The 22,880-nt window shown below is 40.3% G+C and overlaps 3 protein-coding genes across 7 annotated transcripts in view; 2 read left to right on the top strand and 1 right to left on the bottom strand.

Moving 5' to 3' along the window:
* Positions 1-1,455: 1,455 nt before the first annotated feature.
* Positions 1,456-7,319, top strand: LOC130909180 (uncharacterized). The gene is made up of 4 exons (XM_057825343.1): positions 1,456-1,549; positions 3,877-3,938; positions 4,005-7,130; positions 7,187-7,319. The coding sequence occupies exons 1-3, from the start codon at positions 1,527-1,529 to the stop codon at positions 7,127-7,129; spliced, it is 3,210 nt and encodes a 1,069-aa protein (XP_057681326.1). The 5' UTR covers positions 1,456-1,526; the 3' UTR covers position 7,130; positions 7,187-7,319.
* Positions 7,320-17,794: 10,475 nt separating this feature from the next.
* On the bottom strand, positions 17,795-20,275 carry hcar1-3 (hydroxycarboxylic acid receptor 1-3). The gene is made up of 3 exons (XM_057826611.1): positions 19,898-20,275; positions 19,574-19,754; positions 17,795-18,530 (listed from the first exon to the last, which is right to left on the bottom strand). Exons 1-3 carry the CDS (start codon positions 20,267-20,269, stop codon positions 18,037-18,039), a joined length of 1,047 nt encoding a protein of 348 aa, XP_057682594.1. The 5' UTR covers positions 20,270-20,275; the 3' UTR covers positions 17,795-18,036.
* A 196-nt stretch (positions 20,276-20,471) lies between these two features.
* stxbp4 (syntaxin binding protein 4) overlaps positions 20,472-22,880 on the top strand; it is a 68,541-nt gene continuing 66,132 nt past the window's right edge. Inside the window, exons 1-2 of one of the 5 annotated variants that reach the window (XM_057826365.1) lie at positions 20,472-20,490; positions 21,002-21,039. Coding sequence is in view for 4 of the 5 variants with exons in the window: in XM_057826362.1 (XP_057682345.1) it covers positions 20,749-20,925; positions 21,002-21,039 (215 nt within the window). In the remaining variant the exon portion in view is untranslated. Of the gene's footprint in view, positions 20,491-20,587; positions 20,926-21,001; positions 21,040-22,880 lie in introns of those variants that run through there. The other 4 variants (XM_057826362.1, XM_057826361.1, XM_057826363.1 and 1 more) reach the window with 4 other exon arrangements.

The following is a 22,880-nucleotide window of genomic DNA, read 5'->3' as shown; positions in this document are numbered from 1 at the left end:
ATTAACGGCCTCTCGAGCAGGTACAAAATCAATTGACAAATCAGATTCGTTTATTTGCGTGACGTGTTCTTAACGAGCAACGTCACTCTTGCGCGTCGAAAGTCGTCTCCACAACAACACAGATGGTGAACGGCAGAGCCGAGAATATGTTCCAATCCACGGTAAAATCAGTTTTAAATGACCAAAAACACATCGACACGAGTCATTGACAACAGTCTGTCTCGCGCTAGCCATGTTGAATAAACTCCGCTCTCTTCGTATGTTTACTTCCGTGCGCAAGTCCCTCGTCCTTCCCTCGTCATTTTACTAACGTCACGTCTGCCCGTCGCTGATTGGTCCACTCCGTTGTCTGTTTGCTGTGGCTTGCTCCGCCCTGGAAATTGTATCCGCGTGAATGGTGGCCAGACTCAATAACTGGAACAGCGGTGAGTCTGGTGTACCAGGCAACAAAAAAACATGATCGGAACCACCCTACTGTATATATATAGCGTGTGTAGGTGTGTGTGTATTTATTTAAACAGCTACATATTGATCTATTGAAAACACTACTCTTATGTTTCCTTATTCAAAATGCCATAGCTGCCAGATTTACAGCTGAAATGGTCCTACAGATGTTGGATGATGGAGAGGCAGTGACGGGGTTGGACTCAAGTGTCCGAAATTTCTGTTAATGAGGACCCAGACTATTGTCCAGGTGGCAGTTGCAGTTGTCCACCTGGAAATCCAACTGAACTGACTCAGAAGATTCCACTTTTGTGTCCTCTGAAGAAGAAAGTGTCCAAATAATGGCCAACAGAATAAGTTTAAGGGCTCTTACTAGAGAGAATTATCTCCCACCCAAGGCAGAACACAGAGCCACAATATCCTCAGAAATCGGTCAGTGCCTCCACAAGGGCTTAGCACCGCTGTCTCACCAAAAAGATGCATGGGAGCGCTTCATCATTGATGATAAAATACAAGGAAGGATAAAGTCTATTGCTGTTCTGTTTTATTTTTCTTTCTTTAAAAAAAAAAAAAAATGTTAATTGAATCATAAAGATATTTCAAACGTGAAATCATTCTTGTGTGGCCCTAAATATAATACTATTTAATATACAAGTGATTATTCTTCACCAAAATGACATAAAACACATTGGTTCTAATATGGGTCATTTTGACCCACTTATGGAGGAGTGTAGGGTCCAGTAACTTGTGCATCTAAGGGTTAAAATAGTATGAACAGTCAGCCCTCAAAATCAGGTTTGAGGAGGAATCCGATTGGAATCGGATATGCTTGCAGTCTGAACGCAGCCTTGGAGAGACGATAATATTTTTGGGTGGTACTAGGTGTAAAACATTTTGAGAACCACCAATCTTCTAAAGGTTAACGGCGGCCACAGAAGTGTCATGTGATTGCGGTGCAGGTGTGTTCAATTGCCGGTAACGAGTGGCTTGAGCAGGATTTAAGCAGCAGCAATAGCATTTTATCCACAAGCTTCTCTTTGTGTCTGCTGTGACTCAGGGTCACAGCTCCCCGGGTGTCGTACATGGGGCCCGGCCTCGCTGCATGGTAAATCTCATATTTTTGCTGTTTTGTTTGATGTACATATAGTTCAAGTTCAGAGTACATTTTTGACAGAAATCCTTAGATTTATGCAGGAATTTTGAATCATTTCTTTTTAAGCTGTTTGTGAGCTAAATTTTGGCAAAAATTCTTTTTTTATGCTTCCATTTCAAACTGGATGACAAAACATTTCCTGTAAAGATAAAAACCCAAACGCAGTCAAAGCTAGTTGTGAGAACAAGCACGTAGCTTGCTGAATGCCTACCTCAAGAATTCTCACATTTGTAATCACTTCTCATTGATGTTACCTGTGGGGATTTTAACTCAAATTATCCCCCCAATTTTTTTTAAGTACTTGACTCGGTGGCTTGATGGCTAAAATCAATGTTTTTGCTGTTTTGTTTGACGTTCAAGTTGTTTAATTTGAAATGCAGTTTAAGTTGAGGTGCGTGCGGAAATTGTTACTTCAAGATCTAGACAATGTTTAATGCTATTTTCCAATTGTAATCACTTCACCCAAACTTGAATGCTTCTAAAATTGCATCCAACTTTAACGTTCTCAAGTTGGCCAAGCAGTCAAGGTTTTAGGAGTGACTTTGGATCCAAAATTGACTTTCATAACGTTTGAGGAAATTAAATCTGCTTAGAATGATTTAAATGTTCCAATTTTCATTGTAATTCTTGCAGTGAAAGTAATTAAGTTGGCATTGGAATAGTTTAAGTAGGTTAATCAAAATGTTTGACAGAAATCCTTAGATTTATAAAGGAATTTTGAATAACATTTCTAAGCTGTTTGTGAGCTAGTTTGGCAAAATTTCATTTGTGCTTTTACTTCCATTTCAAAATGGATGACATTTACCGTAAGGATAAAAACTAGGGCTGTCAAAATTATCGCGTTAACGGGCGGTAATTTTAAAAAATCACATTAAAATATTTGACTCAATTAACGCACATGCCCCACTCAGATTAAAATGACAGCACAGTGTCATGTCCACTTGGTTTTTTTTGTCTCCCTCTGCTGGCGCTTTGGTGCGACTGGTTTTATGGGTTTAAGCACAGTGAGCATTGTGTAATTGACATCAACAATGGTGAGCTACTAGTTTATTTTTGATTGACAATTTTACAAATTTCATTAAAACAAAAACATTACGAGGAGTTTTAATATAAAATTTCTATAACTTGTACTAACATTTATCTTTCAACTACAAGTCTTTCTATCCATGGATCGCTTTGACAGAATGTTAATGCCCTCTTGTTGATTTATTGTTATAATAAACACAGTACCTATGTACAGTATGTTTAATCGATATGTCTTGTCGTTCAATTCCAACAATAATTTACAGAAAAATATGGCATATTTTATAGATGGTTTGAATTGCGATTAATTACGGTTAATTAATTTTTAAGCTGTGATTAACTAGATTAAAAAAATTTTATCGTTTGACAGCCCTAATAAAAACCCAGATGCAGTCAGAGCTTATTGTGGGAACAAGCACATAGCTTGCTGAATTCTTATATTTGTAATCACTTCTCATTAACATTACCAGTGGGGATTATCCAAATTCAATCAAATTATCCAAAAAATGTGTGAAGTCATTGACTCGGTGGCTTAATGGCCAGATGCAGTTTGAGTTGTGTGCGAAAATTATTAAGATATAGACTATGTTTAATGTAGTTTTCCACTAGCAAACAAACCCCCCCCCCCCCCCCCCCCCCCAATTTGAATACTTCTAAAATTGTTTGCAACTTTTACATTCTCAAACAATAATTGGCAAAGTAGTCGAGGTTTTAGGAGTGACATTTTTTAGATTGAAATCGACTTTCGTAACATTCGAGGGAATTAAATTTGCATAAATTAAATTAAAATAAATTATTCTAAAAGTTCCAATTTTCATTGTAATTCTTCTTGCAGCTAGTCATTATCTAGACATTGGAATAGTTTAAGTAGGTCAGTCAAAATAAATGACAGAAATCCTTAGATTTATAAAGGAATCTTAACGTTTTCTTAAGCTGTTTGTTAACTAGATTTTGGCAAAATTTATTTTTGGTTCTTCAATTTCAAAATGGATGACATTTTCTGTAAGGACAAAAACTCAAACTGACTTGAAGCTAATTGTGAGAACAAGCACGTAACTTTCTGAATGCAGACTTCAAGAATTCTCACTTTTGTAGTCACTTCTCACTCACGTTACCCGTGGAGGTTTTAACTCATTATCCAAAAATGAACCATGTGAAGTCATTGACTCAGTGGCTTGATGGCCAAAATCATTTTTGAATGTTTCTGTAAAATGCTCCCTACTTCATTGCGGGTTGACTTGTTTTGTACTTTGCAGGTTTTCTTGGACCTGCCTGCTCTTAATTAGCAGTGCTGCAACTTTCCCCCTACAAAACATGTGTAAGTGTCATAGCTCATGTTGCTTTATCAATTGAAACACTTTGAATAACTTTAATCTTTTCTCAGATCAAAGGCCCCTCTACAAGATGACTGGTAGGCATTCCCCACTACCCAAAGACCAGCGTCCTTCCCTCAGGTCGGTGCAGCAAAAGTACTTGCCCCAATTCCCTGGAAGCCAGTCCTCACCCAGTGCTGAGACTCCCAGTGTGGCCTCAACAGAATATGCCAAAAAGGGCTTGAGTGCTCCTGAGTCAGGTTCAAGTTGGCCTGTTTATGATCCAACCTCCAGCCATAAGTCACATGCTGTGGAACAAGTTAGCACTGCAATTGCACCTCCGGCAGCCAATCCTAGTGGCCACCTGCACCAAAGTTGGGCTGTGTATGGTCCAGTAGAGGAGCCACATTTCAGCCACAAACCCTCAACTGGTAAAGTTGATACTGTTAAGGGGCAACAAACATTGAATCCAGGTGTGGACATGCCCCCAAACTGGGCATTGTACAATCCAGTGTATGAGCCATCTTCTGAATCTCTAACCTCTCCTGAAGTTTTTTCTGGTGGTGTGGAAGAGAGTTCCCTTGAAACTGGCAATGAGGAATCTGCATTCAACCCCGGTGGCAACTGGCACCATGTTTGGGAAGCATTCAATCCATTTAACGCACAGCCTTCTGGGTACACATCCACTGGCATAAAGGGCCAGCAAGTGGCAAATCCAGATGAACTCTCCCAAAACTCGAAATATGAGCCACCTCCCAAATTTGAATCCAATACCCCTGAGGTTCCTCCTGGCCCCGGTGAAGGGGAACCTGCAGCAAATACGGGCATTGACTGGCACCTTTCTGGCTACGTACCCTCAACAGGTGATGTAAAGGGAGAGTTGCCAGCAAGTCCAGAAGGTAACATTCCAAGTTGGGAAATGAATCCGCTCCCTTCCAATTTTGAAACTTCAACTGTTCCTGAGCTTCCTCCTGGAAAGGGGAACTGGCAACACTCTAGCTACAAGCCCTCAACAGGTGGCGTAAAAGGACAATCTGCAGCAAATTTACCTGGTAACATGCCCCCAAATTGGGCATCATACAGTTCTGTGTATGAACCAACTGCTCCTGAGGCTGTTCCCGGTGGTGTAAAAGGGAGTCTTCGCAAAGGGCAACATCCAGCTATTCCAGGTGACAACTTGAACCACGGTTGGGAAGCATACCATTCAGCATACGAGCCACCTTTCAGCTATGAATCCCCAACTGCTCCTGGTAACCTCCCCCAAAGTTGGGAATCGTATAGTCAAGAGTACGAGCCTTCTGATCCAGTTAAAGGAAAACCTCATGGCACAGCGAAGGGGCAGCAAACTAAACTGGGTGGTAACCAGCAACAACATTGGGCAGGGTACAGTCCCGTCAATATGCAAGGCTCCAGCTACAAACCTTCACATGGTGGTGTGAAAGGACAGCAAGCAGTAGATCCAGTGGGAGTATTCCACAATTGGGAATCTCATAGTTCCATCGGGCATCCTTCCTATGAATCTCCTGTGCCATCCCCTGGTGTACAGGAGGGTCCTTCTGGGACAGGTCAGCTAGCATCCAAGACAAATGGTCCTAGTTGGGTAAAAGTGAAGCATCCTGGTAAGGGTCAAAGTGGCAACTGGCACAAAGGGCACATCCAAGCCTCTAAGGTACCCTCACACCCAGTCAAATTGCCTCCTGGTAAGGGACAGTCTACAGCTATTCCAAATGGTGGCTTGCACACAAATTTGGCTTCATCTAGTTCAGTTTATGACAAGTCACAAAAATACACTCCCCAAATTGCTCCTGTACACATCCAGGAGCACTTTCAAGTGAATCAGCCTGCTGGTACTGATGAGACTGCTGCATCTGAGCCCGGTGTAAACATGGCCCATGGTTGGACAAAAATGGATCCTGCAACAAGTCAAGGTGGTAATTGGCACAAAGGGCACATCCAAGCCTCTAAGGTACCCTCACACCCAGTCAAATTACCTCCTGGTAAGGGACAGTCTACAGCTATTCCAGATGGTGCCTTGCACACAAATTGGGAATCATCCAGTTCAGTTTATGACAAGTCACAAAAATACACTCCCCCAATTGCTCCTGTGTACATTCAGGAGCATCAGCCTGCTGGTATTGATGAGAATGCTGCATCTCAGCCCGGTGTAAACATGGCCCATAGTTGGACAAAAATGGATCCTGCAACAAGTCAAAGTGGTAACTGGCACCAAATGCAAGCCCACAAAATACCCCCACCTCCTGGAACCAAAATTGGCACTGGTAAGGAACAGTCAGGAGCTAATCCAGTTGATGAAATGTTCCCAAATCTGGCAACAATTGGTCTTTTCAATCCATTTCCCAGCTATGAGCCAAGTGGTGGTATTGAAACTGGAAGTGGGCAACCGGGAGCCAACCCAAGTTACAAATGGCCTCCAGTGTCTAGTCCAACCAACAACAAACACCCAACCTGGTCTGGTATTCATATAAGACACCCTCATGTGAATGGCCAACATGCTAATCCATCTGGCAACCTGCACACAAATTGGGCAGAGTACAGTTCAGTTGCTGAGAACCCACCAAGCTACACTGCTCCTGTAGTCCCCCAGGGACATTTACAAGTCAGTCTTCCTTCTGGTAGTGAAGCTAATGCTGCATCTGAGCCCTCCAGTCACTGGCAGAAAGTGCACATGCAAGCCCATAAGGGACAGACCCCATCTAATCCAGGTGACAAACTGCACCCACACCGGGTAGGCAGTTCAGTTTATGACCGTTCCCAAAGCCACATTCCCTCAATTGCTCCTATAAATACTCAGCAGCATTTAAAAGTGAATCTGCCAGCTACCACTGGAAAGGGGGGTCCTCCTGCCTTGCCAAGCACTCATGTGAACCCCACCAATCCTTATTGGAACTCTCACCAGTGGTCCTCTACGCATCAAGACCACACTGGCAAAGGTGCAAACCCTTTTTACGACAGACCCAGTGCCCCATGGGTGTCAAATCCAGAAGACGACGACGACGACGATGACAATGAAGATCCTGATGATGAAAATGACGACGGCATTAAAATGTACATTGTGCAAAACCGAAATGGCTACCAGAATGAACGAAGCGAATTCTCCAGAATGCGTTACTTCCAGCAGTATATACCTCTCATTCCCCCACCTGGAGTGTTGCGGAAAACTTCACCGAAGGCATAAGGTAAAAAAGCAAATGTAAGTCTTACTATTAATGGTACAAATGCTTCTCATTTGCAGGTTGGACTCATCGCTCTGATCGTCTGGTATTTGCTGAGTAAGATCAAATAAAAATAACAAAACAAAACTTTTCGCTTGTCTTGCATCTTATCAAATTACTTTGTGGGTGTACATCTTGCATGTTCATTAAAAGGGGTTCAGTGATGGGTTTTATACCATTATTAAATTTTTTTTATTTTTTTTATTTTTTAATTTTGCAATGGAGAACCTCAATTTGCCAGTTCAGTAGCGAATGGTGTAACGGTACATGTATGTGGTTCTGTACCGAACGGGTTTGACGTAATGTAACCCTGACTTTTCGAGGCTGTGAGTCGATCGGGTTAGTTTCTTTGTGTAGATTATATTTACTCCTTCTCTACTATGAGGACCGTATAACCCAGAAACTTCAACATGGCCACCGTGAGAACTCAGTGAAACGCGGGCGTTAGTCAATAAGCCAATGCACACCAGTCGCAGTGCGGCCGCGTTTTGGACGCATCCCAGAAGTGGCTCAACACGACTCATGTGAAAACTGCAGTTTATTTGACGTGAGACGCAACCCTCCTGCATCAATACTACCGGTTTCTAGGGTTGGGCAGACTGGAAGTCACTCGTGTAAAAATACAGTGGATCCGGTCGATTTTCAAACTAATATGCAATCGTAACCCACTTTGAGTCCATCAGATCTCTTGAGTGGTAGATCAGTTGCCTGGCACGGCCAGATGGTTCTCCCTGTTTTTCAAACACTGAGAATAGTCTGGGATCCAGCCCATTGGCGGCCTCTCAAGCAAGTACAAAATCAATCGACAAATCAGATTTGTTTGCATGACGTGTTCTTAACGAGCAACGTCTCTTCCGCGTGGCAGTCTCCACAACACAGATGGCGAACAGGAGAGCTGAGAATGTTCCAATCCACGGTAAAATCAGTTTTAAATTGCCAAAAACACATCGACACAAGTCTCTTGCGCTAGCCATGTTGAATAAAGTCCGCTGCTCTCGTATGTTTACTTCCGCGCGCAAGTCCCTTGTCCCACCAGTCGCTGATTGGTCCACTCTGATGTCTGTTTACTGTGGCTTGCTCCGCCCTGGAAATTTTATCCGCTTAATGGTGGCCACTCAATAGCTGGAACAGCGGTGAGTCTGGAGTACCAGGCTAGTAGATCGGGGCACAGTTGACCTTGTCTTTGATTTACTGCTGTCTTCACTGCTACAATAATAACCAACACTGCCCAGTGTTCAATACAAAACCCTACCACAACAAAACGAGTAGGAACTAATATTCCCATAGGAACTAAAGTTATACAACATAAAATATACAATATAAATGAATACATCACATTTGTAAAATATAAAAGCCCATTTAAATGAGCTAAAACACCTGTAATTAAAAAGAATAATGCACAGATCCTGCTTACACAATTTCTGTGTGGCGCTTTAACTTGAGAAAATCCAATAAAGCTTTTGAAGACGTTTATAAAAAATGATTGAGGCATTTCATTTGTAAAATGTTAAAATCTTTGTCATTGGGAGTGCTTTTCTCTTTAGCACAGGACTTTTTTCTTTCAGAAAGCTGACAAATATGCGCGGTCTGAAAGGCAGATTGTTGTTGGATTATCTTTAAATACCTGCTGCTTTTTGAGCAGAATTCTAGCTTTGTATAGGCTAATGTTCCTATTAGGCTCGAGCGTATGACGTGGCACTCGCGAGGTTTCCGCCGCTATCGCCATTGTGGAAGCGAGAAACAAGCAATGAGGCATTTCAACACAGGTCGCTCTTTAAAAATGGTTGGAAATTATTGTGCGGTAAAGAATTGCAACAACCGATCGAATAGAAAGGAGAATGTACAGCTCGACGGAACACCACTGAGTTTCTTCCGGATCCCTACATGGAGAAAAGGCGAGGGAAAGCTCATATCTGAACTTACCAAACGTCGAAGAATGGCATGGGTGGCCTCGATCAGAAGGAAGGGCATAACGTTTGATTCTCCAGTTACACACTGAGTTTGCTCTATGCACTTCCACTCCGGTAAGTTAATTTCGTTTGTTTACGCAAATTTCAGTAACTTTACGCCCTAAGTCGGCCTGTTGTTAGCTATTGCTAAAGCTAAACAACTAGCATGCATACATGTGCATTGTCTTCATAAGACATAATTCATGTCGTTGCTAAATGAAAAAGCTGTAATATTTTGACGTGAGAGAGTGGCAAAGAATTTGTACACAGGCTACATTTTATGCAGCAAAAGATTTGTACATCCGTGGTCACAGACTAATGTAAACACACATTGCCTACCTTTGCTAGAAAGATGTGTTGCCGTTTGCTATGGTCATAAAGTGAAGATCCTGCACCCATCCCCAGCAAAACTGTTCGTAGCTTTGTAGCGATTTGTAGTTTCGGAATTGCTGATGAGTGTAGTAACATATACCAAACACTAAATACAGCATGATGTCCATTTCGCGTAGTGGTGGAAGCTTGTCGACATCTTTATTCCATTTGTGTTCGGCTTGCTCGTGAGGGTCAACATTGTTCACATCCTTAAAATTGCTCACATATCTGTCCTTCGCCGTGGTAACAAGTTTGTCTCTGTATCGAACTGGCAAGTATTCCTTACTTTTTTCCATCTTTGGTTGCCGCTAAGTTTAAATGTCCCGTGATGCTTCCGCAATGGTTGCGTTGTCGCAAATCTCGCATGATCCCGTGCTGCTGTGACGTAAACGCTCGAGCCTAATTGTTGAAAGCACAATGGTGTGTAATAAACAACTAGCACATTTATATTTTGCATTTTGTTTTCTCACTGTACCGAAAACGAACCGAACCGTGACCTCAAAACCCAGGTACACACCGAACCCAGATTTTTGTGTACCGTTACATCCCTAGTAGCTGCTAAAATGAAAAATCACTTGGAGATTTTAAGTTACGAAGTTGAAAAAACATAAACTGCCGCAGTCTTTCACGTAATTAGATGGCAGTGATGCGTTTACTGACAGACTGCTACTAGCATTTTGTTGACAGACCTGGAATCTAAGATTCGTTCAGCTAATCCTACAGAGCTGAGTGTTCTCACCAGATGACTTCGGAATCCTCACTGTATGCTAATAATGCCACTGATTGCTGGAGAGGCCGTGTGAAGGAGTCTGAATGGACTACTTGGGCGCTCGGCTATCAGTGCTCGGTGGCCCTTCAAAAGCAAACTATTACTCTGAGGATGTTGATTGGTGTGTGTGCGGCACTTTGCTGCTATGTATAAGAATCCATCTCAGACTACCCTAAGAAACTGGGCAGAATTGTGCATTAAAACTGAATTGGCTTTGTTTCAGTTGCTCTTAAAAGAAATCTCAATCATGCTGTTACCATTTACATTTTAGTATATTCTAATTTCTTCCTAATTGCTTATTTGTTCCAAATATTTTTACAATCCATAAAAACAATTGCCAACCTGTTTGAGTTAAGCTTGTCAGGTTGCCACAGTGATATTTCATTTTGGCAAAATCTGAAGATGCACTCCAAAAATGATACCGTTCTGCAATTTGCCTTTGCAAAGAAGCCCGGAACACATGATTACTGGCTGTATAGTCTGTGATGAGGCTCTCCACTTTTACAGCGATCTAGTGTTCGCATTTGTAGGCGTCACTGTCAAAGTAGCTTGACCCATCTTCAGTGACTCACTTGTGGGGAGCATGCATTCAAAAACTACAATTCTGAGAAAACCAAAGCAATCCTTTATTCACATCATATGAAGACTTATCTTAAATGGGTCAAAGGAATAAAATAGTGCTGTTTTTAATGTGATTAAAGATGATTCATAAGACTATTGGTCGGCAAACTTGTGATCAAGGCCACTTTTAATTCGTTGATGTTGAAAATTAAATGTGGTGACTCGTTTTAAATGAAAATATTTTGTCAATGCTAGCGCCTGTCAGGAGTCCCGTAAGTGGATAAAAGAATATTCGCAGCTTTTAATTACTATTTAATGCATTGCATAATTCGCTTTTTATGTTGAACGCCAACAAACATTTTAGTTTCTTGGTGAACTTCGTTACTAGTACTGTAGTTAGTTACTAGAACAAACGCCAGCCTTCTAAAGTAGACATAATGTAGTTTTATAATTTGGCCGCTTGATGGTGCTATGCTCTCAATATTCATGAACTTGTTTTCACATTTAGAAGATCAAATCAAAATTTTAGGCTTGACTTACGTGAGCCTTTTTTCATTCGCGTGGCTAGGTGAGGCCAAAATAGATTGCTCACCTGTTTCTAAGGTTGTATGTAGAATGGACTGGTAGCTCGTCAGAGAAAACACGAGTCTCTAAACATGACTGACATTTAATAGAGTACAGGATGTGGTGGGTAGCCAAAAATTGTACTCAAGTCTGGTTACTTCAAAATATAACTCAAGCAAAATTAATAGTCATCCAAAAAAATGTACTCAATTACAATTATGATTATATATATGGCGGAAAACACTCAGGTGACTTGAAGTTCCGCTCTGAGACCCCCAATTTAGCCAACTTTCAAACTTGTCCGATATGCATGTGTGATACAAAATTGGAATGCTTAAAATCTCAATTTTCTGGGGGAAGAAAAATTTTGAGCAGGAAGACATTTAAAAAAAAAAATTTTTTTTTTTAAACAGCAAAACCCTATCTGGAGGTGAGAGCACGCGAGAACAGAATTACAGACGCCATGACTTTAACGAGATATTATTGCGTACCTACTTTGTTTCGATCCAAAAAGTCAATGTAGCATGTATCACTGAGTGTCAAGACACAGCTGTGAATGACCACAGCTGGATTATTTGGGGATTTTATGGGTGAAACATGGTAATGGAACAAAGGTCGCGATGCAGAAATCGCAGAAATCAAGGAGTGGTCGAGATTTTCTTTTTTCATATATTTACCCTTTTAAACGTTTTGTTTTGTTTTTTTCCAAGTTTTTTTTTGGTTTGGATCAATTATGTATCTAACATATCGGAGAAAATGCGACAGTAGCAAAAAATATAATTAAGCGATAGTTATGAGGTAGATATCCGTGACTTTTTTACAGACGCCATTTTTTTAATTGTGACATAATTTGTTTAAAATATGTGAGTGAATAATTATAATTTAAATTAAATAACAACTGAGTAAAACACTCAAGAGCGAAATCCGAAAAGCTCTTCAGTTGCCCTTTAAAGTCGTTTTTTTAAAGTCGTTAAATTTTTTTTTTTTTTTTTTTAAACGAAATATAAGAGATCAATGAATGACAGACATTTTGAATAATAAATATAATTAATTACCTTTGTTTTATGGCTGGGTTGAAACAAAAAGCGGTTGCGCGATGTCTGTAAACGGGGGTTTTCAGGGTAAAGCGGACAAATTAAAAATAGTTCGGGGGCTTAATGTGCCATGAATCTGCTATGGCAGCATATAGACATATTGTTCTATCAAACACAACAGTTGTTTTGGTTTAAAATACTGCAGTTTTTCTTTCTTTTTTTTTTTTTTTTTTTTAGAGGAGTGCAAGAGCAGAAACTGCTTTTTCAGTCTTGTCTGTGTTTTCCGCCATATATAATTAATGTATCAAGTACAAGTAAAGTGTCCAGTATAGAGAATACTCAAGTAATGAGTAACATTGTGAGTAACTGTTTTTTTCTTAAAAAAAAAAAAAAAAAAGTCTTGTGTTGGGGTTGCTACCGACCTGTTTGCAGTTTTGAATAATTATAAGCACTACATATTTTTTGGTATCACATTGAGACTCACTGACTTTATCAGGAACATCAATTAAAAAAAAATTGAATTCAATTATTTTTTTTTTTTTTTTAAATGTTCTGATGAAAATTATGATGTGTCAGGGTCCGTTTTGACTGGGTTAAAATGGAAGACTTAGAAACCTACAATACAACCCTTAGCAAAAAGTATGGAATCACATGTCTCGGACGAGCACTCAGACATTTTATTGTGTAGAACAAACTCTGATAAAAAAAAAGCTTGCAAAAAAATAATGAATTACTTCAAAAGTGCAGCTCCTTGGCATTCAGAAACAAAGAAATGGATAAAAAAAAACATTGTGGTGGTCAGTAAACATCACTTTTATTGAGCAAGTGCAGGGAAAAAATATGAACTCACGCCATTCTGAGTAGAAAATGCAGACACACACAGAATGTTATTCAAGCAAAAGTAATAGTCATCCAAAAAATGTACTTCAAGTACAAGGAAAAAAGTATCCTGTGTAAAGAATACTCAAGTAATGAGTAACATTGTAACTTTTTTTTAAGCTTTTGTCTTGTTGGAGTTGGTACCGACCTGTTTGCAGTTTTAAATAATTATAAGCACTACATATTTTTGGTATCACATTGAGACTCAATGACTTTATCAGGAACAATTAAAAAAAATTTTGGAATTCAATTTTTTTTTTCTTTTTAAAGTGTACTGGTGAAAATTATGACGTGTGGCGTTAGGGTCCGTTTTGACCGGGTTAAAATGCAAGACTAATAAACCTATTATACAACCCTTAGCAAAAAGTATGGAATCCCCAGTCTCAGAAAAGCACTCACTCAGACATTTTATTATGTAGAACAAACTCGGATAAAAAAGCAACTCCTTGGCATTCAGAAACACTAAAAGAAATTAATTAAAAAACACTGTGGTGGTGAGTAAATGTTACTTTTATAGAGCAAGTGCAGGGAAAAATATGGAATCACGTCATTCTGAGGAAAAAAATATGGAATCACTCCATTTTGAGTAGAAAATGCAGACACACACAGTCAATTTGCTTTCCTTAATTGGGCCCCTGGCTCATATTAAATCTGCTAGTTCGTCAGCAGTTAAAAACTGCAGTTATCACACCTTGGAGGGCTGCTGGACCAAGATGATTCACAAGAATAATGGCTCCAAAAGAGATCTCTTGAGACCAAGGAGAGGATTATCAAACTTTTTGAAGAAGGTAACGCTACACGTATGGTTGCCAAAGATGTGGATTGTTCACAATCAGCTGTTTCAAAAATCTGGACTAAGTACAAACAGCATGGCAAGGTTGTTAAAGTTAAGCGCACTGGTAGACTGAGGAAGACATCCAAACATCATGACAAACAACTAAAGGCCATGTGTCTTGAAAACACAAGATGTACAACAAGACAAAGAAGAAATGGGAGGAAGCTGGAGTCAAGGTATGTGACAGAACTGTGCAAAATGGCCTAAAGGAAATGCAATTTTCATACAGGAAAGCTGAAAGGAAACCATCATTGACACTTAGCCAGAAAGCAAGACTGCAATGGGCTAAGGAGAGGCAATCCTGGACTGTGAATGACTCGATGAATGTTATTTTCAGTGATGAGTGACAGCAAGATTATGACGGCTAGCAGTCTCTGAGGCATGGACCTGAGTGACAAACAGTATTCTTCATCAATTTGGTGCCAACCCTCTTTGATTGCATTTGCCAGATCACCCTTGCAGGTCAGAGCCTTGCTGTGGACCATTTTTTTTCTCTCCAATTTCCACCACAGGTTTTCAATAGGGTTGAGATTTGGGCTGTTTGCAGGCCATGACATTGACTGGATGAGTCTTCCTCCGAGGAATGCTTTAACAGTTTTAGCTCTGTGGCATGATGCGTTGTCATCTTGGAAAATGATTTCATTATCCCCAAATATATTTTCGATTGAAGGAATAAGAAGGCTGTCTAAAATTTCAATGTAAACTTATGCATTTATTGACGATTGAACCACAGCCATCTTCACCAGTGCCTTTGCCTGACATGCAGCGCCATATCATCAAGGACTGAGGGAATTTTGATGTTTTCATCAGGCAGTCATCTTTGTAAATCTCACTGGAACGGCCTCAAACAAAAATTCCAGCATCGGCCTCAAACAAAAATTCCAGCATCATGACCTTGTCCAATGCAGATTCTTGACTCATCACTGAAAATAACCTTCATCCAGTATTTCACAGTCCATGATTGCCTCTCCTTAGCCCATTGCAGTCTTGTTTTCTGGTTAAGTGTCAATGATGGTTTCCGTTTAGCTTTCCTGTATGAAAATCACATTTCCTTTAGGCCATTTTGCACATTCTGTCACATACCTTGACTCCAGCGTCCTCCAATTTCTTCGTCTTGTTATGCCATATGTCTTCTGTTTTCAAGACATATGGCCTTTTTGATGTTTGTCATGACGTTTGGATGTCTTCCTCGGTCTACCAGTACGCTTAACTTTAACAAACTTGCCATGCTGTTTGTACTTTGCCCAGATTTTTGATACAGCTGACTGTGAGCAGCCCACATCTTTGGCAACCATACGCGTAGCGTAACCGTCTTCAAGAAGTTTGATAATCTTCTCCTTGGTCTCGAGACATCTCTCTTGTTGGAGCCATGATTCTTATGGCTTAGTTCAGCAGCCCTCCAAGGTGTGATAACTGCACTGTTTTTAACTGCTGACTAACGACCATCTAATCTGATGCAAGGGCCCAATTAAAGAAAGGAAATTGACTTGGTGTGACTGTATTTTCTACTCAAAACGGAGTGATTCCATATTTTTTCCCCTACACTTGCTCTATAAAAGTAACATTTACTGACCACCACAATGTTTTTTTTTTCATTTCTTTTACTGTTTCTGAATGCCAAGGAGTTGCACTTTTGAAGTAATTCATTATTTTTTTCAAGCTTTGTATGAGAGTTTGTTCTACATAATAAAATGTCTGAGTGAGTGCTCGTCCGAGATCACTGAATTCCGGCGAGCGAAAAAAGAAAGACAAATGAAGCATTCGTCCAAAGAGCATGAATGCCCTCTACTGGAGAAAATAGTTCTTAGTTTGAATAGTAAATAGTTCCTTCATTGTTACTATTATGAAATTAAAAGGATCATATCTCCCGTTTGCCGCGGTCAATCGGTGCCAAATAAAAACTAGGATAGAGGTTTAAATCCGCGCTTTCAAGTCATGTTGAGGGGAGCGCTCTAATGTCAAAAACTTTTTTTTTTTTTTACGGTGCTTTATAGACGCCACGTGATTGAACAGGAAGGCTTGATCATAGAACGGCAGGTTTGCGTCTGATTGGTGTAATGGAGTCATTTGATTACTGTTGCGACATCTCATTGGTGAAATTTGTAGACCTACTCTTGGCATTGCTGGCAAAAAAATATATATATATAATATATGGGATAAAGAGGAAAAATGGGTAACACTTTATAATAACTATCCGTTTTACTAGTTAACAGATCATTAGTAAACTGTTAATAAATGATTTATTGTTGATTTGTGAAGTATTTGTTAACAGTTTGTTAAGCATTTACAGGGTGTTCTTAACCTGAAAAACAGTTTGTGTAGAAACATTTCAAGTTTTTGTGTTTAACGTTTGGCATTTCTGTCTTTTCAGGTTAAGAAATGCCGTTCACTTCAAAAGAAAAGGCATTTTGATAAGGCATTTTGCAGGCAGAGCTCATGTTGCACATTTATGAAAATCTGCCATAGAACCAACAAATATTTGTACTTTTCTTTGTATATTTAACCAATAAAACTTATGACCTTCAACATAAAGTGTATATAGTTTGAAGGGAAAAGGTACCGTTCTCGCACACACCATATAATTGTTTCCATTAGTATAACACATTCATTTAACTATAGTTTGGGCAGACTTCACTCAGTGGCCTTGAACACAGTAAAGTGAATCACCTTATCGGCGCTCATGAGGGGGAAAAGGAAAAATGGTACCGTTTCTCATAGGCACCGTCTGTTTGCATTACTCAAACACACGCAATATAATCAATCAGGGAATAGTATCATTTCTCATATTCACTGTAGGACTGCACTACTCTAACACACCTGATGTAAAATAAATAGAACACCATAGTTTAAAGAAACAGAATAGATACACAACGCCATCTTATCACAGAAGCCCAACGTGGGCGTCACGAGCAAGATTGATGCACCAACTCTGGCAATCAGTCCTCCCGACAAACGAACGCAGCACGCTTTGTCCTAAAACAAGTAGAGCCAGCCCGGATAAACAAAGTTGATAGCAGGCGCTTGTGACGTCAAGACCAGCGTCGGTCGCTGTGGCAACCACATCCCATCCACGCACGGACCTAAACAGCCCAAAACCGGCCAGAGGGGGATGATCACAAAGCAACGCCCGGACACACCTTCGGCCGGCCCACGGACTTAAAAAACACTGGACACTGAGATAAGACCGATTTGCTGCTCGGAAACATTTGCTATGTAGCCTTGCTTTGGATTCAGCATTGTTCCCTGCGTCGTCTGTTTTTACCTTGTTTTTGACAATTGTCGAAGAATACATTTTGTTTTCGGTGAGTCTTCTTTAAACTTTTGAAACATGGAGTCAGTACAAAGGGTTAAAATAAGAAGAGAACACGCGAAGTTCCGCCTTCCCGGTTGGCGTACGCGAGGCAGCATCGGCCAAGCGGCACTTGTTTTGGCTGTCGCTGTTTCCGTGCGGCTTGGCTGGGGAGGCGAATTTCAACAACTTTTATTAAGATCCATCAACTAGCATGGGCATTTAGAGTAGGGTCAACCATAATGGAACACCCTGTAAATGCTTAACAAACCGTTAACAAATACTTCACAAATCAACAATAAATCATTTATCAACAGTTTACTAATGATCTATTAACTAGTAAAACGGATAGTTATTATAAAGTGTTACCGAAAAATGTAATGACTTGTGTAGCCCAAAGTAGCGGAGTAAGAGTAGCGTTTTTTGTTTTGTTTTTTTTATTCAAGTAGAAGTAAAAAGTATGGCTTGGTAAAACTACTCTTAGAAATACATTTTTCTCAAAAAGTTACTCAGGTAAATGTAACGGAGTACATGTAACGCGTTACTACCCACCTCTGAGTACAGGTCACCAAACAATTAGGAACTTTAAAAGTATTTATGGAAAGGAAGCGGTCTCTTTTACAAGGCTTCACTGGCTCTCGTCATCCTGAGCTCTATCTGGCTTGTGGACTGAGATGTAGACGAGGAGCGCTCACTGTCCTCTACCTGACAACACCGCAGTCTTCGGGGTATGGCCGCCAGGAGCGCCGTCCTGAACATGGTGCTGGAGAAGACATAGACAATGGGGTCCAAGGCAGAGTTGAGGAAGTTGAGCCCTAGGGATACGATGTTGAGCTGGGTGAGCATGTAAAAGGCATTGCAGTCCCACGGGCGGAGGCTGCGGTTCAGCCAGATCCCCAGCGTGGTGATGGTAGTGGGCAGGAAGCACACCAGGAAAATGACCACGATGGCTACACACACCCGCATGGCCCTGCGCACCTTTTCAGGTTTTCCCATCTGCCGCTTTTTCAGGAAGAGGGAAATCCTCACGGAGCAGAAGACGAGCAAAACTAGCGCAATGACAAATTCCAACACGGTCAGGATGCGATGCATCGCCACCAGGATGATGATGCCTAGAAGGTAATAGGATATGGTAAAAGATGTGTTGCAGATTTATTCCTGTGCATATCCAACTTTTAAGTACCACCATCCTGATATGATTAAAATGAAAGACAACATAATTGCTGATAAAAAAAAAAAAAAGTATCCAGACCATGCTCGTAACTCATAGCACTTGTTTATTCAATAATCTCTGCGGGGGATAAAGAGTGAAGATTTTAGATGAAACAATTCCAGTTAAACTACAAAAACGTGTTACGCTGTACTACCTTCTTTTTGGATAAATGGCATAACTAAATAGACAAAAGCCCGCAAACAGTTTGCTGAAGACATGTCAACAAAGCACATGGATTACTGGAACCATGTCCTATGGTCTGATGAAACGGGGGGGCTACTATCAGTAACGCAATGCGCCGCCAGGGACTCAAACCCTGCACTGCCAGACGTGTCCCCCTGCTGAAGAAAATACACATCCAGGCCCGTCTGCGGTTCGCTAGAGAGCATTTGGATGATCCAGAAGAGGACTGGGAGAATGTGTTATGGTCAGACAAAACCAAAATAAAACTTTTTGGTAGAAACACAGGTTCTCGTGTTTGGAGGAGAAAGAATACTGAATTGCATCCAAAGAACACCATACCCACTGTGAAGCTTGGGGGTGGAAACATCATGCTTTGGGGCACAATTAGTGGTTGACTAAATACTTAATTGCCCCACTGTAAATACAGTAACAAAGTACTTCATTACATTCCCCCACTGAATATGGAAGTACCATAATACTATGTGAAAATGACCACATTAAAATGTGAATGAGAAACGCATCATGTGAAAATTATAGTTTGTTGAAATGCGAAAATGATATTGTTTAAAGATGTGGGAAATTATCATGTAAGGGTGTGAAAATTCTCACATTAAAATGTGACCTTTATTACATTATAAAATCAAATTTATTTATACAGCCCTTTACAAAACTTCAAAACCTCTATTAAACTAGTATTGAAGATAAAGTTTATAAGTATATGGACCATAATATGGAATAAAAATGACCTTCTATAGCTACCTCGAGACGCCTCCTTGTAGGACGTGAAGAAGAAACACTGTGTTTTGCTTCCGCTTCCCTTGATGTGATTGTAGGCCAGCAAAGGGATGCGAGGACTGCTCATCAGCAGCCACACGACCAGCGAAAACCCAGCTGCCTGATGCTTGGTCATGCGGTTAAAGCGGTGGTGGGGGTGCACAACCTGCGAACACACAACACGGTGGACAAGTAGTTAGGACATCTGGTTAGCAGTAGAAGATTTGGGTTTGTCATCTGACCATTCCATAGTATACTGTATGTCTTTTTGACATCAATAACTGGCAATCACCACAGTAGCGTCATGACCTTGAAGTATCGATAGAAGGCGATGATGGTCATGAGGGCGATGCTGGCAGTGCGGTTGGAGAACATGAGGAAGAGGTTGAGGCGGCATGGGGCGTCACCGAACACCCAGTGGCCCCGCAGGAGGGCGTCGATGCGAAGCGGCAGGCTGAGCAGCGCGAGGAAGTCGGCCACCACCAGGTTGAAGAGAAACACAGTATTTGCGTTCCACGACTTGATCCGGAAGCAGAAGATCCACAATGCCACCAGGTTTCCCAGCAAGCCTAGTAACACATCTATGGCTAGCACCGGTGGCAGTATAACACCCTCCAACTGGATGCCCACCGGCGGGCACCCGCCGCCGGGCGCTGGCGTTGCCGTCACGTTTGAACTCATTGTTGACGTTCAGTAGACTGCTTGTCATTTCAAAAGGCAGGAAACTTGTTCCTTCTGCTTTTTACATTCCCCTCCTCCAAACTCCCCCACTTTATTTCAACATCGACAACTTTTAAGATCTTAATGAAAGGCTGTACTTTTGTCACTCACTTGGCACACATGGGAAGTACCGTAACCACCGTAACCGTGGCTTAAAAGGTCAGGGGTCGCAAAGTTCACCGGTAGGTTTGGTGGACATTGGCCCACCTAAAACAATTTTTGAATCACCCGTTTGCCACCTCTGGATAGTTTTTACCCAGCACTACATTAGGATGTTTTTTCGTCTAGGTGCTGATTTTGCATGTGTGTGTTTGTGTGATTGCTTTTTCTGTTTGTTTATTTGAAATTGCTGATATTCTTTTCTGTGTGAGCCCTGTTTATGCGTGATTTGTCTATGGTTACTGATGTTGTTTGTGTGTAGTTCCTGATGTTGTGTAGGTATGTGTGTGTCTGTGTGGGACAGGTATCAACAGGGATTAGTGTGTGAAGGTGTGTGTGTGTGTGTGTCTCACCGTCTAGGCCGATTTAAGCCTCGCCAACACGAGCGCGCCAGCCTTGTCTCATCATCGTCTTCCTCAGAGACAAGCACCGTTTTGTCATGGCAGTGTGCGTCTAGTGTATGTGTGCCAGTGTGCGCGTGTGATTGGCTGGTTGTCCTCTCGCTGACGCTGTGCGATGCCATTTCTCCCGCAGGAAGCAGAACGATTCAATGGACTGTCGCTGCTCTACTGGTAAGCTTATTTCTTGTCTCCTACCTCCTGGTTTTCGACACCCTTCTTTCATTGGATGAGGTAAAGCCCTTGTTGTTTTGTTTTTGTTGTTAATATTGTTTTTGTCATATGTGTTTGTTTGCTTACGGGCACGTGCGTCAAATGTTGACGTCCACACGCTGCTGCTGCTGTTGCTGCTGTCACATGAATGTGTGCTGGCCCTTTAAGAGCATCATGACAGTTTGAGAACCACTTCCTGCGCAGATTTGAGTTGTTATTGTTATTCATTTTTTGATTTGTCTTTTTAACATTGATTGATATTACTTTTTTTTATTTTTTATTTTTTATTAATTAGCTAATCTTTTTTATTAATTAGCTAATCTATGTATTATTTTGAGAATACTACATTAAAAGCAAAGAAAATCAAAATCAACTTTAAAAGCTAACATGTGAAGGCTTTACATTAAATTTACCCAATTAGTGGCATATTTTTTACTTACAAATCATTTTTTTCTTAAAATTCAAAAAATATTGGTCAGCTGAGATGGAAATTTATGCAAAAATAAATATTGATCCAATCAATATTGAAGTAAAATTAATAAACAATAGGAATATGATTGATTTTTTTTTTATTTTTTATTTTTAAATAAAAATCATCAAACCAGTGGGCAACTCATAATTAGAAAAAGTCAAGGTACTCCAGTATACAGCAGTGGGGATATGAAGTATTCACTTTAAAAAAAAATAAATAAAAAAAAAAGTACAGATACAGATACAGATGCAAAAAATACTTAAGTAAAAATACCAGTACCAAAGAAAAAAAAAAAAAAAAAAAAAAAAAAAAAAGTAAAAGTACAAAAGTATTTGCTTCACAAATATTTGCTTTAACATTTACTTTACAAGTAAAAAGTAAAAGTATATAAATAAAATGTTTTTTTAGAGGGATCCAAAAACTTGTAGTTCTTAAAAGATAAACATTATAATGAGTTAAAATAATTTGATATTGAAACCTCTCTTGATGTTTTCGTTTTTATACAATTTGTAAAATTACTTTAACTAGTAGGCTGCCATTGTTGTTGACGTCGCAGGGCGGTGACATCACATGGTTACGCTGCCGAGTTTCCAGAGTATGACTCTAGCAACATGATATCTGTTCAACCCTTTCAATTTGAACCTGAGGGGAACATTATTGAGCATGACAGCACTGTCGAAATTTCACAAAACGAGCAGCAAAAGCAAAATGAACAGGAAAGACGGGATGAGACAAGACCAGAGTAGGGAGAAAAATTGTGTTCTGCCAAAATGTGTTACAACGGTGATATGAGGTGAATTTGACACCCAAAGTACTATCAAGCACTTTCAGCTTGTTTTGTTTAGATGCATACAGACAGAACATACTGAAGATGCCTTAACTCAACTAATGCTAGCTCACTCAAATAAGGGTGGTTTAAATACGCTACGTGACTAATGTGGTCAACAGATCAACATTCTACATTAAAACAACCACAAGATAACACAATGCTTAAAAATATGAGAGGAAAACACATTCAAAAAGTGTTTTTGAGGCAAAGAAAAGGTACTAAAGACTCAATAAAAACACAAATAGTAAGTACTCGCAGCTTTGAACCCATGGGCGCATGCGTTGGACGTCTCGTAGCGTAGAAGGAATTGCAGTAACCTGGTAGTATTCGTCGGGTGACAGTGACAATGTACGTCATCATTCCAAGCATCCATTGCGCGCTTATAACATGGCGTAGGTCAAAGCATCTACTATAGATTTTTAAATCAATGGTAATATTTTATGTGTTTCTAATAACATTTTAGTAAAACAGAAAAATTGTGGCTTATTAGAGTTCCCTTCA

This window comes from Corythoichthys intestinalis, chromosome 21 (assembly GCF_030265065.1).
Source record: "Corythoichthys intestinalis isolate RoL2023-P3 chromosome 21, ASM3026506v1, whole genome shotgun sequence".
Lineage (NCBI taxonomy): Eukaryota > Metazoa > Chordata > Actinopteri > Syngnathiformes > Syngnathidae > Corythoichthys > Corythoichthys intestinalis.
Note: the sequence above shows the minus strand (reverse complement) of the source record. Positions and strands in the feature narration are given on the sequence as shown.

Excerpts from the sequence above, each read along its gene's own strand:
- LOC130909180 (XM_057825343.1), top strand. The coding sequence starts at position 1,527 with ATGGGGCCCGGCCTCGCTGCATG. Across the intron at positions 1,550-3,876 it reads GGGCCCGGCCTCGCTGCATG|GTTTTCTTGGACCTGCCTGC; the intron begins GTAAATCTCATA and ends TGTACTTTGCAG. Across the intron at positions 3,939-4,004 it reads TTTCCCCCTACAAAACATGT|ATCAAAGGCCCCTCTACAAG; the intron begins GTAAGTGTCATA and ends ATCTTTTCTCAG.
- hcar1-3 (XM_057826611.1), bottom strand. The coding sequence starts at position 20,269 with ATGAGTTCAAACGTGACGGCAACGCCAGCGCCCGGCGGCGGGTGCCCG. Across the intron at positions 19,755-19,897 it reads CCTTCTATCGATACTTCAAG|GTTGTGCACCCCCACCACCG; the intron begins GTCATGACGCTA and ends GTGTGTTCGCAG. Across the intron at positions 18,531-19,573 it reads CTACAAGGAGGCGTCTCGAG|GCATCATCATCCTGGTGGCG; the intron begins GTAGCTATAGAA and ends ATTACCTTCTAG.